Source organism: Peromyscus maniculatus, chromosome 7 (genome assembly GCF_049852395.1).
Source record: "Peromyscus maniculatus bairdii isolate BWxNUB_F1_BW_parent chromosome 7, HU_Pman_BW_mat_3.1, whole genome shotgun sequence".
In the NCBI taxonomy this organism is placed as follows: Eukaryota; Metazoa; Chordata; class Mammalia; order Rodentia; family Cricetidae; genus Peromyscus; species Peromyscus maniculatus.
The window spans coordinates 93,184,187-93,195,822 of NC_134858.1; the positions used below are offsets into that span (position 1 = coordinate 93,184,187).

The following is an 11,636-nucleotide window of genomic DNA, read 5'->3' on the forward strand; positions in this document are numbered from 1 at the left end:
TTTACATGTCCTAGCTGCTTTGGGGATGGGAAGTACAGATGTAGGTCATGAAGCTCCTTCTGTTGGTCCTTGCTTCAAAAGGTTATTGTCAAGACAGAGGCAGTCCACGATTTCTCCACCTGGTCCATTCCAGTATGGATCTGCCTGCTCACAGTAGATGGTACAGAAGTGATCTGCTCATGATGAACTGTCTGGGCTCAAATGCTTTGACCAGAGGGATGCCCCCGAAAAGAACTTTCATCAGATCACTGACTGATTCAATCAAATAACTTGTTTAATCTTTTGCTACTTAGGAATTAGTTCTTAAATAAAATTAGCCAAACAGCATTGCCACCATTGTTTAGGAAATAATAGCAACTTCAGTGAAACTGACACTTGGTACAATTATTCCCTAGGATTCAGAGGGCCTTCGAGACTTAGCATCATCTCTAACCTGTCATTTCAGCTCACCAACAAGTTCCTAGTGCTGGAGCTCTTCATGGTGTCATGGCTACCAATCGGTGGTCGTCTGCTCTCTTTCTTATCAGCATTTCCCTGATGGGGATTAGAAACGGAAATGCTGCCTTTGCAGGCAGGCTTTAGCCCTCCCTTTAAAAAACGAGATGTGGTCTCTCTGAGCCCTCTGTCTTTAGAGCTGTCCCTCAGATTCTCCACTACCAGCAGCTGGTGTGAGTCACAGACTTAGTTTAGACTCACAAGTCGGACATAGCCTTGGGGACCTGTGGGAAGAGCCATAACACCAGTGCTCACACTGGTCCCAGTATCTTTCACTGTTTCTGGAGTCACTGGGCCCTGGGTTCAAATCCTGGTTCCCACATGCTGACCGCAGGACCTTGGGAAGGTCACTGAACTCTAGGTTCAGTTGCCCATTCTACACAAAGAAGTTGATAACAGATGGGGCCCTTGTGAGGGTGGGGTGTTGGGACTTTCATTTTTTTTTTCAAGTGTTTTGCATTCTAGGTTTATAGCAAGTTGCTAATCTATTGTCAAAAACAAATATGAAAGCTATAAGTTTTAGCCAGGCCTGGTGGCGCACACCTTTAGTCCCAGCACTTGGGAGGCAGAGGCGGGAAGGTCTCTCAGGCAGGAAGTTTGAGGCCAGCCTGGTCTACATAGCAAGTTCCAGGATAGCTAGGACTACACGGAGAAACCCTGTCTCAAAAAACAAAACAAAACAATAACAACCATGAAAGGAAGCTGGAAGATTTTGACATTTTCAGAGAGGTGCCACGTAAACTCTAAATATGTTTCTCTCCTAGGCCGATCGTGTCTGAGAGAAATGAACTTCTCATTCAGTTTTTATCAGACTTAAGTTTAACAGCAGATGGATTTATTAGTCACTACAAATTCAGGCCGAAAAAACTTCCCACAACTACAGCCATGCCTGTTACCACCACGGTCCCCATAACTACGGGTAAGTTCTGCTGTTTGCAAGTTGGCACAAAAACTTTAGAATTCTAAAAAGAATTCTTTTGAAGTAGAAATTATTCTTATTTTAAGGCAAAATAAGAAGGTACCGGAAACAGAAATAACTAGATGAAAACTTGTGTGAGACGATAATGAGATTTCATGGATAAAAGAAAGCAGGTAAGAATGCTTACCAGCTAGTGGTTTGCATTAGCCATAGGAAAAATAAACAGTGGCCACCTAATAATTACGTACAAGGAAGCTAATTATAATATAAACACTATCTTTATAAACCCAAGGTTCCTTTACTGGTACATGGCAAAATTCTTCTCTCTATTGTTTTTTTTTTAATTAACATAATGATTTGCACATACGTGTGGTCTATAGTATTTGATGCATGCACACAGGGCACGATCATCAAAACAGTAATTAGCATTTCTGTCTCCTTCAGTGTTTGTTATCTCAGATTTGAGCTCATCTCTTCCGGTTCTTAGAACATGTGATACGGGCTGGGGAGGTTCAGCAGGGAAAGGCTGGCTGTGTAAAGGGGGGTACCTGAGTTTGCTCCCTGGGACCCGAATAAAGGTGGGGGGGGGGAGAGCTGACCCTACAGAGTTGTCCTCCAGCCTCTGCGTACACACCTCCCCATAGGAAATACACACTTTTGAAACGTACTATTTTAACTGTAGATAATACAATGAATTACGTAGTCCCGCCACAGTGCTGTTGGATTCCTCCTGTTTAACTGTAATTAGATGACTGTAGTCCTGGGTCACCTTTTCTTCCCTCTCCCTTCTCTCTTCCTATAGTTTCCATTTTATTACATAAAATGCTATTTTAGGTTACTTTTCTAGGGCCTTGATACCTGCCGGTTTTTAACAACAGCCAGTTTTAAGATTTCGTTTTCCTTTTGCGTGTCAGATGTCAACATATCTATATTCAAATGGAGTAGATCAAGCAAAAACACTCACTGATTACAGAAGCTGCAGACAGTGGTTGGGTCGTGATCGAAGGCAGTGGGGCCTGGTATCTGGTCTCTGTGGCCCAGCTGCTCCACCCTGTGGGAATTCAGGAACTCAGATTAGAAGCCTCAAGTTAGGGCGAGGATTAAAGTGGCAGATAATAGCATAGCCTTTTGCCCTCCTCTGATAGGGTTGTCCAGAACACAGGCGTGCCCTGGAGGCTAAATAAAGCATCTTACCAAATGAATAGTTTACAAGTTACAGCTTATGTAAGGTCAGGATCTTACAGCTTTATCCCCGTTAAGTTTGAGCTTTAAAAACTTGAGTTGAAGATTTAATTGAAGATCCTTTAGCATCAAAATAAACCATAAATGCAGCAAAATTTACCATTATAGAACATGACGTGTTTTTTTTTTTTGTCTGACTTAGTTTATCCAAATAGTTAAACCTTAACAAAATGAGCAAACCTAAAGAATCTAGACAAATATTACTTTCTCTGAGCACACCACAAATCGGCCTCCTTGTGGCCTGGCTGGGCATTGCCTTGTGTAGTGAACTATCTGGACAGACCCACGGTGTTAGTGGCTTTCTGGCTTTTAGCTCCAATTTGAACTTTCTCTAAAACTGCAAATGTGGACTGCAGTGAGCTCCCAGACATTCATGACACTCACAGGCAGACATTTGGGCCTCTGGTCCAGAGAGGGAGCTGTGTGCAGAGTTAAGGGCCATGTATATGCAATGGGATTTGTAGGGCTGGAGAGATGGCTCAGTAATTTAGATACCTGATCTTCCAGCGGGCTTGATTTGATTCCCAGAACCCACAGGGAATCTCACAACCATCCATAACTCCAGTTCCAGGGAATTCAAACCCCTCTTCTGACCACCAAGGGCACCAGACACACATGTGCTGCACATATATGCATTCAGGCAACAATATTCATACACATAAAAATAGATGAATTTTTAAAAAAAGGGAAGTATCTACCTTGGGAGAGATTCTGGTACAGAAAAGAAGGAGCTAGAACAAACCTTTGAGGAACTCTAACCTTAGTAGAGGAGGAAGAGGAAGGACATCCGCAGACCAGGTCCTGGAAGAAGATGCCTTCCAAAGACGTGGTCAGTGCATCTCCTGTTGATGAGACAATATGGGAAGGATTAAAATGTTTGTGTTTAATCCGTGACCAGGAGCTTTATAAGTGATGCAATGCAGGCGGAAGCCAGGGTAAGGTGGGGACCATGTGGATCAAAATGAAGGAACAGAAAGTTCCAGCAACTCATAGCACACTCTTGGTCCCAAAGGAAAAGAGAAGGGATTGAGAGGCAAACACATTAATGCCAGTGTGATACAATGACTAAGGAATGCAGGGGACAGGAGGGACAGAGGTGGAGAGGTCTGTCACAAAGACTACATACTCCATATTCAAAGGGACTGAACCAGAGAGGGTAGCCTCCTCCCTAAGAGAAGCAAAGCAAGAGAGTGTGTGGGTGAGGTGGCCTTGAGGGTCAGTGGAGACATCAAGGACATTTTCTGCTGTGACTTCTGTTCCCTCTGAACATAGGCAGGGTCACCGGCTGAGGCAGAGAAAAGGTCAGTGTAGCACTAGCAGCTAGGAGAGTGAAAATCTGAGAAATGGCTGTGGAGATGGAATGGTTGAGTTACCAGGAGTCTGTCGCTTTTGGTGCGCCTCTGTGACTCAGATGACTTGACTGCAGGCACCAAAAAGAGCATTCTCCTGCAGGACCTCCGGGGGTTGAGAGAGGGAACGGGACAATTTAAATGACTGTAATGAAAAATGATTGACCGAAAAACAGACTGTAGAAACCAAGTGATATAACTAAGCAAGTCAAAGCAAGCTAGGGTTGATTGGCTAGGGACCATGTCAAAGCACTGAGCCTCCAATACTGGGATAGGGGAGCCATTAAACTAAATAAATGAGCCTGAAAGAAAGGAGGCCACCCTGGATATTAGGATGTCTAAATTTGCCGTTGAAGAGATCGGCAATTCGTGGTTTTGCATGAGAACACGTGAGCCTGGGTTTGAGTGGCAGATGGACCAGAGGACAGCCCCTAATGAAGCTGAAATGGGATCATTCATGAAAATGGTGGACCCTTGAGGGATCGTCCATGAAGATGGTGGATCCCTTGGAGATGGTATACGAATGCATAGGGAGAAAGGCCGAAAGCCAGGGCCTAAGTTTATGAGTGCAGAAATTGAGATAAAGACCGGAGATTGTTGTGGAATATTAGTTTAAGATGTGTTACATTCATTTATGCTGTGGAATATTTGTTTAATGATGCGAAGATGTGTTGCATTCTTTTATGTTGCCTTTGTTTATCTCTGTAAAGCTGTGTTACTTTGCCTGTCTAAAACTCCTGATAAAGAGCTGAACAGCTAATAGCTAGGCAGGAGAAAGAAATAGATGGGGCTGCCAGGCAGAGAGAATAAATAGGAGGAGAAATCTAGGCTGGAGCAAGGAGTGAGAGGAGAAGGAGAGGAGGACATCGGGGCCAGCCAACCCAGCCACAGAGCCAACCACAGGGTAAGAAGGAAAGAAAGATATACAGAGAATAAAGAAAGGTAAAAAAAAAAAAAAAAAGCCCAGAGGCAAATCATAGTTAAGAGAAGCAGGATAATTTGTGTTAGAAAGGCTGCCTGAGGCCGGGTATTCCTAAGTAAGAATAAGTCTCTCTGTATTTATTTGGGAGCTGGTGGCAGGCCCCCAAAGAGTAAACAAAAAACCAGTAGGTGGAGTGGGGTAGCCTATGACTCAAAGAGCAGAGGGCAGAGGTGCACCAAAAGACAGGAAGCAGCCGAGTGAGGCACCCAGCAGATGTTCCCAGGCTGAAAAGGAGCTGGTTTCCCAGAGTTCATCTGGAAAGATGCTTTCCTTCATCCCGTGTGCTAACTGAGTTTTTCTGAGTTGTTAGGGAAGTTTAGTGCCACAATGAGCCTAGCACTCCTGGAACAGTGATGTCCCACTTTGCTGTCTGTTACCACGATAAAGCACTGACCAAAAGCAGCTGGGGGGGGAAGGGTTTATTTCATCTTTCACTTCTAGGTAACAGTCCGTCCCTGAGGGAAGTCAGGGCAGGACCTCAAGGTAGGCAGCTGGAGGCAGAAACTGAGGCAGAGACCCTGGAGGGGCGCTGCTTACTGACTTGCTTCCCATGACTCCTCAGCTTGTTTTTTGTTTGTTTGTTTTGTTTTTTAATACAACTCAGGACCACCTGCCCAGCACTACCCATAGTGGGCTGGGACCTCCTATGTAATGGTTAATCAAGGAAAACAAACAAACAAACAAACAAAAAAAAAAAAAAACACTAGATGGCACATAGGTTAAGAACACTGGCTGCTCTTCCAGGGGTCCTGGGTCAGACTCCCAGCAACCACATGGTGGCTCACAACTCTTTGTAACTCCAGTTCCAGGGAGTCCAACCTCCTCTTCCGGCCTCCCTGGGCTCCAGGCACACATGTGGTATATACACATATATGCAGGCAAAACTCACATACACTTAAAATAACATAAAGAGCTGGGCGGTGGTGGCGCACACCTTTAATCCCAGCACTCAGGAGGCAGAGCCAGGTGGATCTCTGTGAGTTCGAGGCCAGCCTGGGCTACCAAGTGAGCTTCAGGAAAGGCACAAAACTACACAGAGAAACCCTGTCTCGAAAAACCAAAAAAAAAAAAAAAAAAAAAAAACATAAAGAAAAACATGCCTCCAGAGACTTGCCTACAGTCAATCTGATGAAGGCATTTTCTCAATTGAGGGTCTTACTTCCCGAATGACTCCAGCTTGTGACACAAGTTGACAGTTGACAAAGAACTAATGAGCACAAATGACAGGGATCCCTCCTACTAAAATGTTGCTGAATTTTAAAAAGCAAGTATGTTGAAGAAAAAGAGCCAGGGCTGGAGAGATGGCTCAGAGGTTAAGATCACAGGCTGCTCTTCCAGAGGTCCTGAGTTCAATTCCCAGCAACCACATGGTGGTTCATAACCATCTATAATATGATCTGGTGCCCTCTTCTGGTGTGCAGGCATACATGCAGGCAGACCAGTGTAGACATAATCAATCAATAAATCTTTTTTTTTTAAAGATTTATTTATTTATTATGTATACAGTATTCTGCCTGCATGTGTCCCTGCAGGCCAGAAGAGGGCACCAGATCTCATTACAAGTGGTTGTGAGCCACCAATGTAGTTGCTGAGAATTGAACTCAGGACCTCTGGAAGAGCAGTCAGTGCTCTTAACCACTGAGCCATCTCTCCAGCCCAATAAATCTTTAAAAAAAAAAAAAAAAAAAAAAAGCCAAAGAAAAGGCACAAGAAGTGCATATAGATTCAGAAACACACACAGGAATCCTATAAAAAAACAAAATCATGAAAAACCAAAGCTGTAGTATGTACACAAAGGATCTGTAAGGTTAAAAAAAATGCTCTGACGTAACATTGTGAGACAACCCAAAGATGCTGTTGAGTTTGTTTTCTGTTGGCCGTCTACTGCTGGGCATGCAGCCTACCCTTAAGAATGGTTTGTTTCCCCAGTGAGACTCCCCTGGAGAAACTAATTTCGGTGTTTCTGTAAGGGTGAGAAACTCTGTAAATAGAGTCAAAATGTGACGGCCGCCCCCATGCAGTAGTCTGGAATCTGAGCCAAGGTGTTTCAGGCAGCTGGTGTCAGCTGGTGTGACGGGGCCTGACCATCCGCTGAACGGAGCGCTGTGTTCAGAACCAAGGCGGCAGCTCACAGTGCAGCACAGGCCAGTACCGCCGCGGACACCTCAGATCCAGACGCCTGTTCTCTGAAATTGAATTAGTCTCCTGCCATTGTGCATTCAGGAACCTTTGAGCGTTGCCAAACTCTTTGTGATCCCCACATTCACTTACAGGACCCCACGTGAGCTGCAACGCAGTCTAGGGTTTGTGTTGCTGTGCTAAAACACCACGACCCAAAGCTACTTGGGGGGGAAAGAATTTACTTCATCTTACAGCTAGGAAAGGCAGGACAGGAACTGGCACAGAGGCCGTCGAGGGGCGCTGCTTTACTGACTTGCTCCAAAACTTGCTCAGCCTGCCTTCTTTTTTTTTTTTGGTTTTTCGAGACAGGGTTTCTCTTGTGTAGCTTTATGCCTTTCCTGGAACTCACTTGGTAGCCCAGGCTGGCCTCGATCTCACAGAGATCCGCCTGCCTCTGCCTCCCGAGTGCTGGGATTAAAGGCGTGCGCCACCACCGCCCGGCCAGCCTGCCTTCTTATACAACCCAGATCCACCAGTCCAGGGACGGCACCGCCCACAGTGAGTGATCATTAATCAGGAAAATGCCCTACAGACTCATCTATGTATCAGTCTATGGAGGCGTTTTCTCAGTTAAGATTGTCTTTTCCCACATATGTCTCAGTTTATATCAGGGTGACAAAACCCAGCCAGCACAGATGCACAGTTTAAGCTGTGAACTAGATGCCATTGTGGCCTCCCTAGTTAGAACAAATGGCTCCTATGACCATCATATGTCACCCACAGAACAAAGTTACCACCAGTTGAGAACTGTGGTTGTGTCTAATTTTACTTTTAACTTGTGACTCTTGATGGATGGAACTGATAACTGTGTTGTTACATCTCAGCCCTTGAGATCCTTAAAGCCAATACTGGGTTCAAAATAAATACTCAGTGATTCCTGGCGTCAAACCTAACACTTCACATGTGAGGAGCATCCCTAAGTCTCTGCACCAGTGACATCTGGATAGCTGCATATTTTAAGCAAGAATTGTTTACATATTTACACCAAGAAAACTCCTCTTGCCCTTGTGAGAACATCATAGAATCCTCTAGTGAAGAATTAACCTGTGTTCTGGCAGTTCAGATTTGTGGTGCTGCTTTTTTGTTTGTTTGATTGATTGTTTTCCCTAAGCTGGACCCACAGGTCAATTCTGTTATAGTGTGGGGTTCGTAGAAAGCATTGGTCCTCAAGCTGTGGGTCATGACCCCATGCCAACCCTCTGCCTCCCAAAATCATATTTACATCATGATTCATAACTAGCAAAATTACAGTTATGAAGTAGCAGCAAAAATAATTTTATGGCTGGGGGTCACCACGACATGAGGCACTGTATTAAAGGGTCACAGCATCCGGAAGGTTGAGAACCGCGGATACAAAGAGAGGAGAGAACGAGGCTGAATTCGGATTATCTTTGATCTCAGGTTTAAAATTCAGTAGAGAGTTTTGAGTTCCTGTGAGAAAGAACAGTAGCTGATAGCATGAAGAATTTCTCTTGTGTGGTTCATAATTATTTCATTGCAGTGGTAGATTGGTGGCTCAGAGAAATAAACGGTAATTTCAACTGACTAGATTCCGATATAAACACCAATTATACTTGAATTCATTTTCCTGAATCTCCTGACTCCGTTCTTTGAATTTCTTCTTTGGATTAGGTTTAAAACCCACTGTGGCCCTGTGTCAGCAAAAGTGTAGACGGATGGGGACTCTGGAGAGCAATTATTGTTCAAGCAACTTTGGTAAGAAACAGAAACCAGCCTTTCTCTCTAATGAGAAACTTGAGACTATGCTTAATCTCAGAGGCCCTCCATGACTTGTCTGGTGGCGGTTCAGCAACACCAATCATTTACCTACGGCACCATTGTCCTGTCCACCAGAGTGTGTCCACCTGTGATCTTTGAACTGTGTGGCTTCACAGCAAGAAGAATGAGCTTTAGAAACAGTGCCCCCCTTTTCCCACACCGGTTTAATAAGTTGACTCTTTGTACCTGACACTGCTACTCTGTGTATTCTGGCTGACTTAGTGAAAAAGCCTGTATAGTCTTTCCATCATAGTTTCTTTTTCGTCCACCGAGAACGTCTTTCTCACATCTGGGATTCAGCTTAAGTACATTAAATAGTTAAGCTCACATTCAAAAGCTGGCCTCTCCCAAAAAGAAGTGCAAGTATCTTCTCAGCCATGTGTTTCCAAAGTGCTCAGGTAAAATGTGAAAATCTGCCATCCATTTGAAGCTCTTGTAAACTGGACCCTGAGGGGGCAGGACTCAGGTGCCTGGGGTTTCTAAGGGATTTTCCCAATTAGAAACTTGCATCACTGTGAAAAGCACTTGAGAACAAAAGATGCCAAATTCAATCTTACCAGGAATAGAAAGATGCTGCAGCCAGGTTCTCAAAAGCAAGCGTTCCGGCTCGTTTTCAGTGCCCTAAGTGGTACCTCGGCAGCCCAGGGACTGGCTTGCAGGGAAGGGGTGGATTTCACTACAGTGTTCATGCTGAGTTCAAATGACTGCAGAGAAATGTAAGCAAATACTGCCAGGTGCATCTGCAGCCACACCTGGGTTAGTCTTCTGTGGGAGACTGGAGAGGAATTGCCTTTCTGTGCAATGGAGGTGTCCCCCCCCCCCATCTCCCTTGGCTACAGACTGACATTTTGCAATGGGTCTACATCACCAGGAATCAAATAAGGTGTGCTAGGAATTCTGATTTTAGGAGTGTGGTATATTATAGAACATTGGGGGCTCACACTGCCCTGAGGCGTTGTAACCTATGTCTAAAACTCGATTTAGCCTACTGTCTATGACTCATGTAGATGGCACAGTGACCAGACATTATCACTGAGGGACAGTGAGTTCTCAGCTGTGGAAGGAAACACTCCCCGGGGACAGTTTTTGGTTATATTAGGGAGTGCTAGTCCAAGCACACAGCTCGTTCTTTGTTTTAAGTTATAGCTCAGTTCTCTACTTCGATTTTCTAAATGCGATAAAGAGGCCTGCTAAGTACTCAGAAGTGAGGCTCATAACTCTGTCCTTTAAGTGGCAATCTATCCACATGGTAGAGAGAACATTTTAAGAGGGTCTCCATCTCAACCACAGATTGCAGTTGGGAAAGCAGCTAGGTTTTTCTCCTAGGAACCAACACCCAAGCATGGCCTTATAGCTGCCCAATCATTTTCTGACCTGCACTTTAGCGACCAATTCTGAGAACTCTGACACTCCATTTCCATTTCTGACACGTAAAAGAAGGAACATCTCGTTAGCTCTGTTTGGATTTGCCTTCACTGTCGCTTGTCCTCTACAGTGTTAGCGGGCACAGTCATCACTACGGTCACCCGAGGTGGCAGTTTGCTGGCCACAGTCTCAATCATCAGCATCTACAGGGAGGGCAACCTGGCCATTCAGCAGGCGGGCAAGAACATGAGTGTCAAGCTCACTGTGGTCTGCAAGCAGTGCCCACTCCTCAGAAGAGGTAAGGACGGAGCTGTCGTCAAGGAGACAGCCTCTGAGCAAGTCATGGAACTTTCCAGGGAGGGGCTGGTGTCGGGACGGAGACTCAGGGCTAATACATTGCCCACTTCTGATGTAGACTCAAGGCTAACACATTGCCCACTTCTGATGGGGAGGGACGCCTTTAGTCATGAACACGAAGGAAAAAAAAAAACATTTATTTTTATATTCTCTTTCTTTTAGGTCTAAATTACATTATCATGGGACAAGTGGGTGATGATGGGCGTGGCAAAATCATGCCAAACAGTTTTGTCAAGATGTTCAAGAATAAGAACCAGAAACCCATGAACGCCCTGAAGAACAAGCAGTGTTAGCCTGAGCCCCGTCACTCGGCTGCCCTTGTTCATTGCCTCTGAAAGATCTGTTCTCCCCGCAGAGAGAAGGCCCATGCAGTTTAACGCTGAGCATTCTGAGAGACGGGGCCAAGTTCATCCTCACGTGACGGATGTGTGGGCCCCCCAGTGTTGCTGGTGGAAGCTCTGAGCCTGCACTGTGAGGAGCAGATATCTGAGGACCCTCCCACCCCCTGCCTGAGAGGGGGCAGCAGGAAGCGCTGGCAGCTGGCAGCTCGTCATATATATCGCTGTAGATTTTCTAGAATTGAGTTGTAGGAAGATATGAAAGGGATTTTATAAAGTGCAATATTTATAATGACATTTGGTTACCTTCAAGCATTTGCTCTGAGGTGTCACACGTTTCTCTTGCATTTTTTAAATCAATGCTCAATAAAATATTTTAAGTGATTGCAAGGCAGCCAGTACACTTGTTCTCACAGGAAGTAAGATGCCGTTTACACATACAGCTCTCATTGTATCAGTTTAGAGTTGACGCTCTGAGTTCCAGGGAGGAGAGTGATGTAATAATGACCTCTGCCTGCAAACCCAGAAAGGAGTCGCTCTGGGATCCAGTCCAATTCCTTCATTGTCTCTGAAATGGAAGGTATGTATAGGGACTTCCTCAGAGTACACTTCTCATCAGAGACAGGACA

The 11,636-nt window shown here is 45.0% G+C and overlaps 1 protein-coding gene across 1 annotated transcript in view; it reads left to right on the plus strand.

The window, feature by feature from the left end:
- Pcolce2 (procollagen C-endopeptidase enhancer 2) overlaps window positions 1-11,392 on the plus strand; it is a 57,721-nt gene extending 46,329 nt beyond the window's left edge. The window contains exons 6-9 of the mRNA XM_006975179.4: window positions 1,260-1,414; window positions 8,801-8,884; window positions 10,443-10,610; window positions 10,832-11,392. Coding sequence (XP_006975241.2) covers window positions 1,260-1,414; window positions 8,801-8,884; window positions 10,443-10,610; window positions 10,832-10,962 — 538 coding nt within the window. The 3' untranslated portion in view covers window positions 10,963-11,392. The remainder of the gene's footprint in view (window positions 1-1,259; window positions 1,415-8,800; window positions 8,885-10,442; window positions 10,611-10,831) is intronic.
- The last annotated feature ends 244 nt before the right edge of the window (window positions 11,393-11,636 follow it).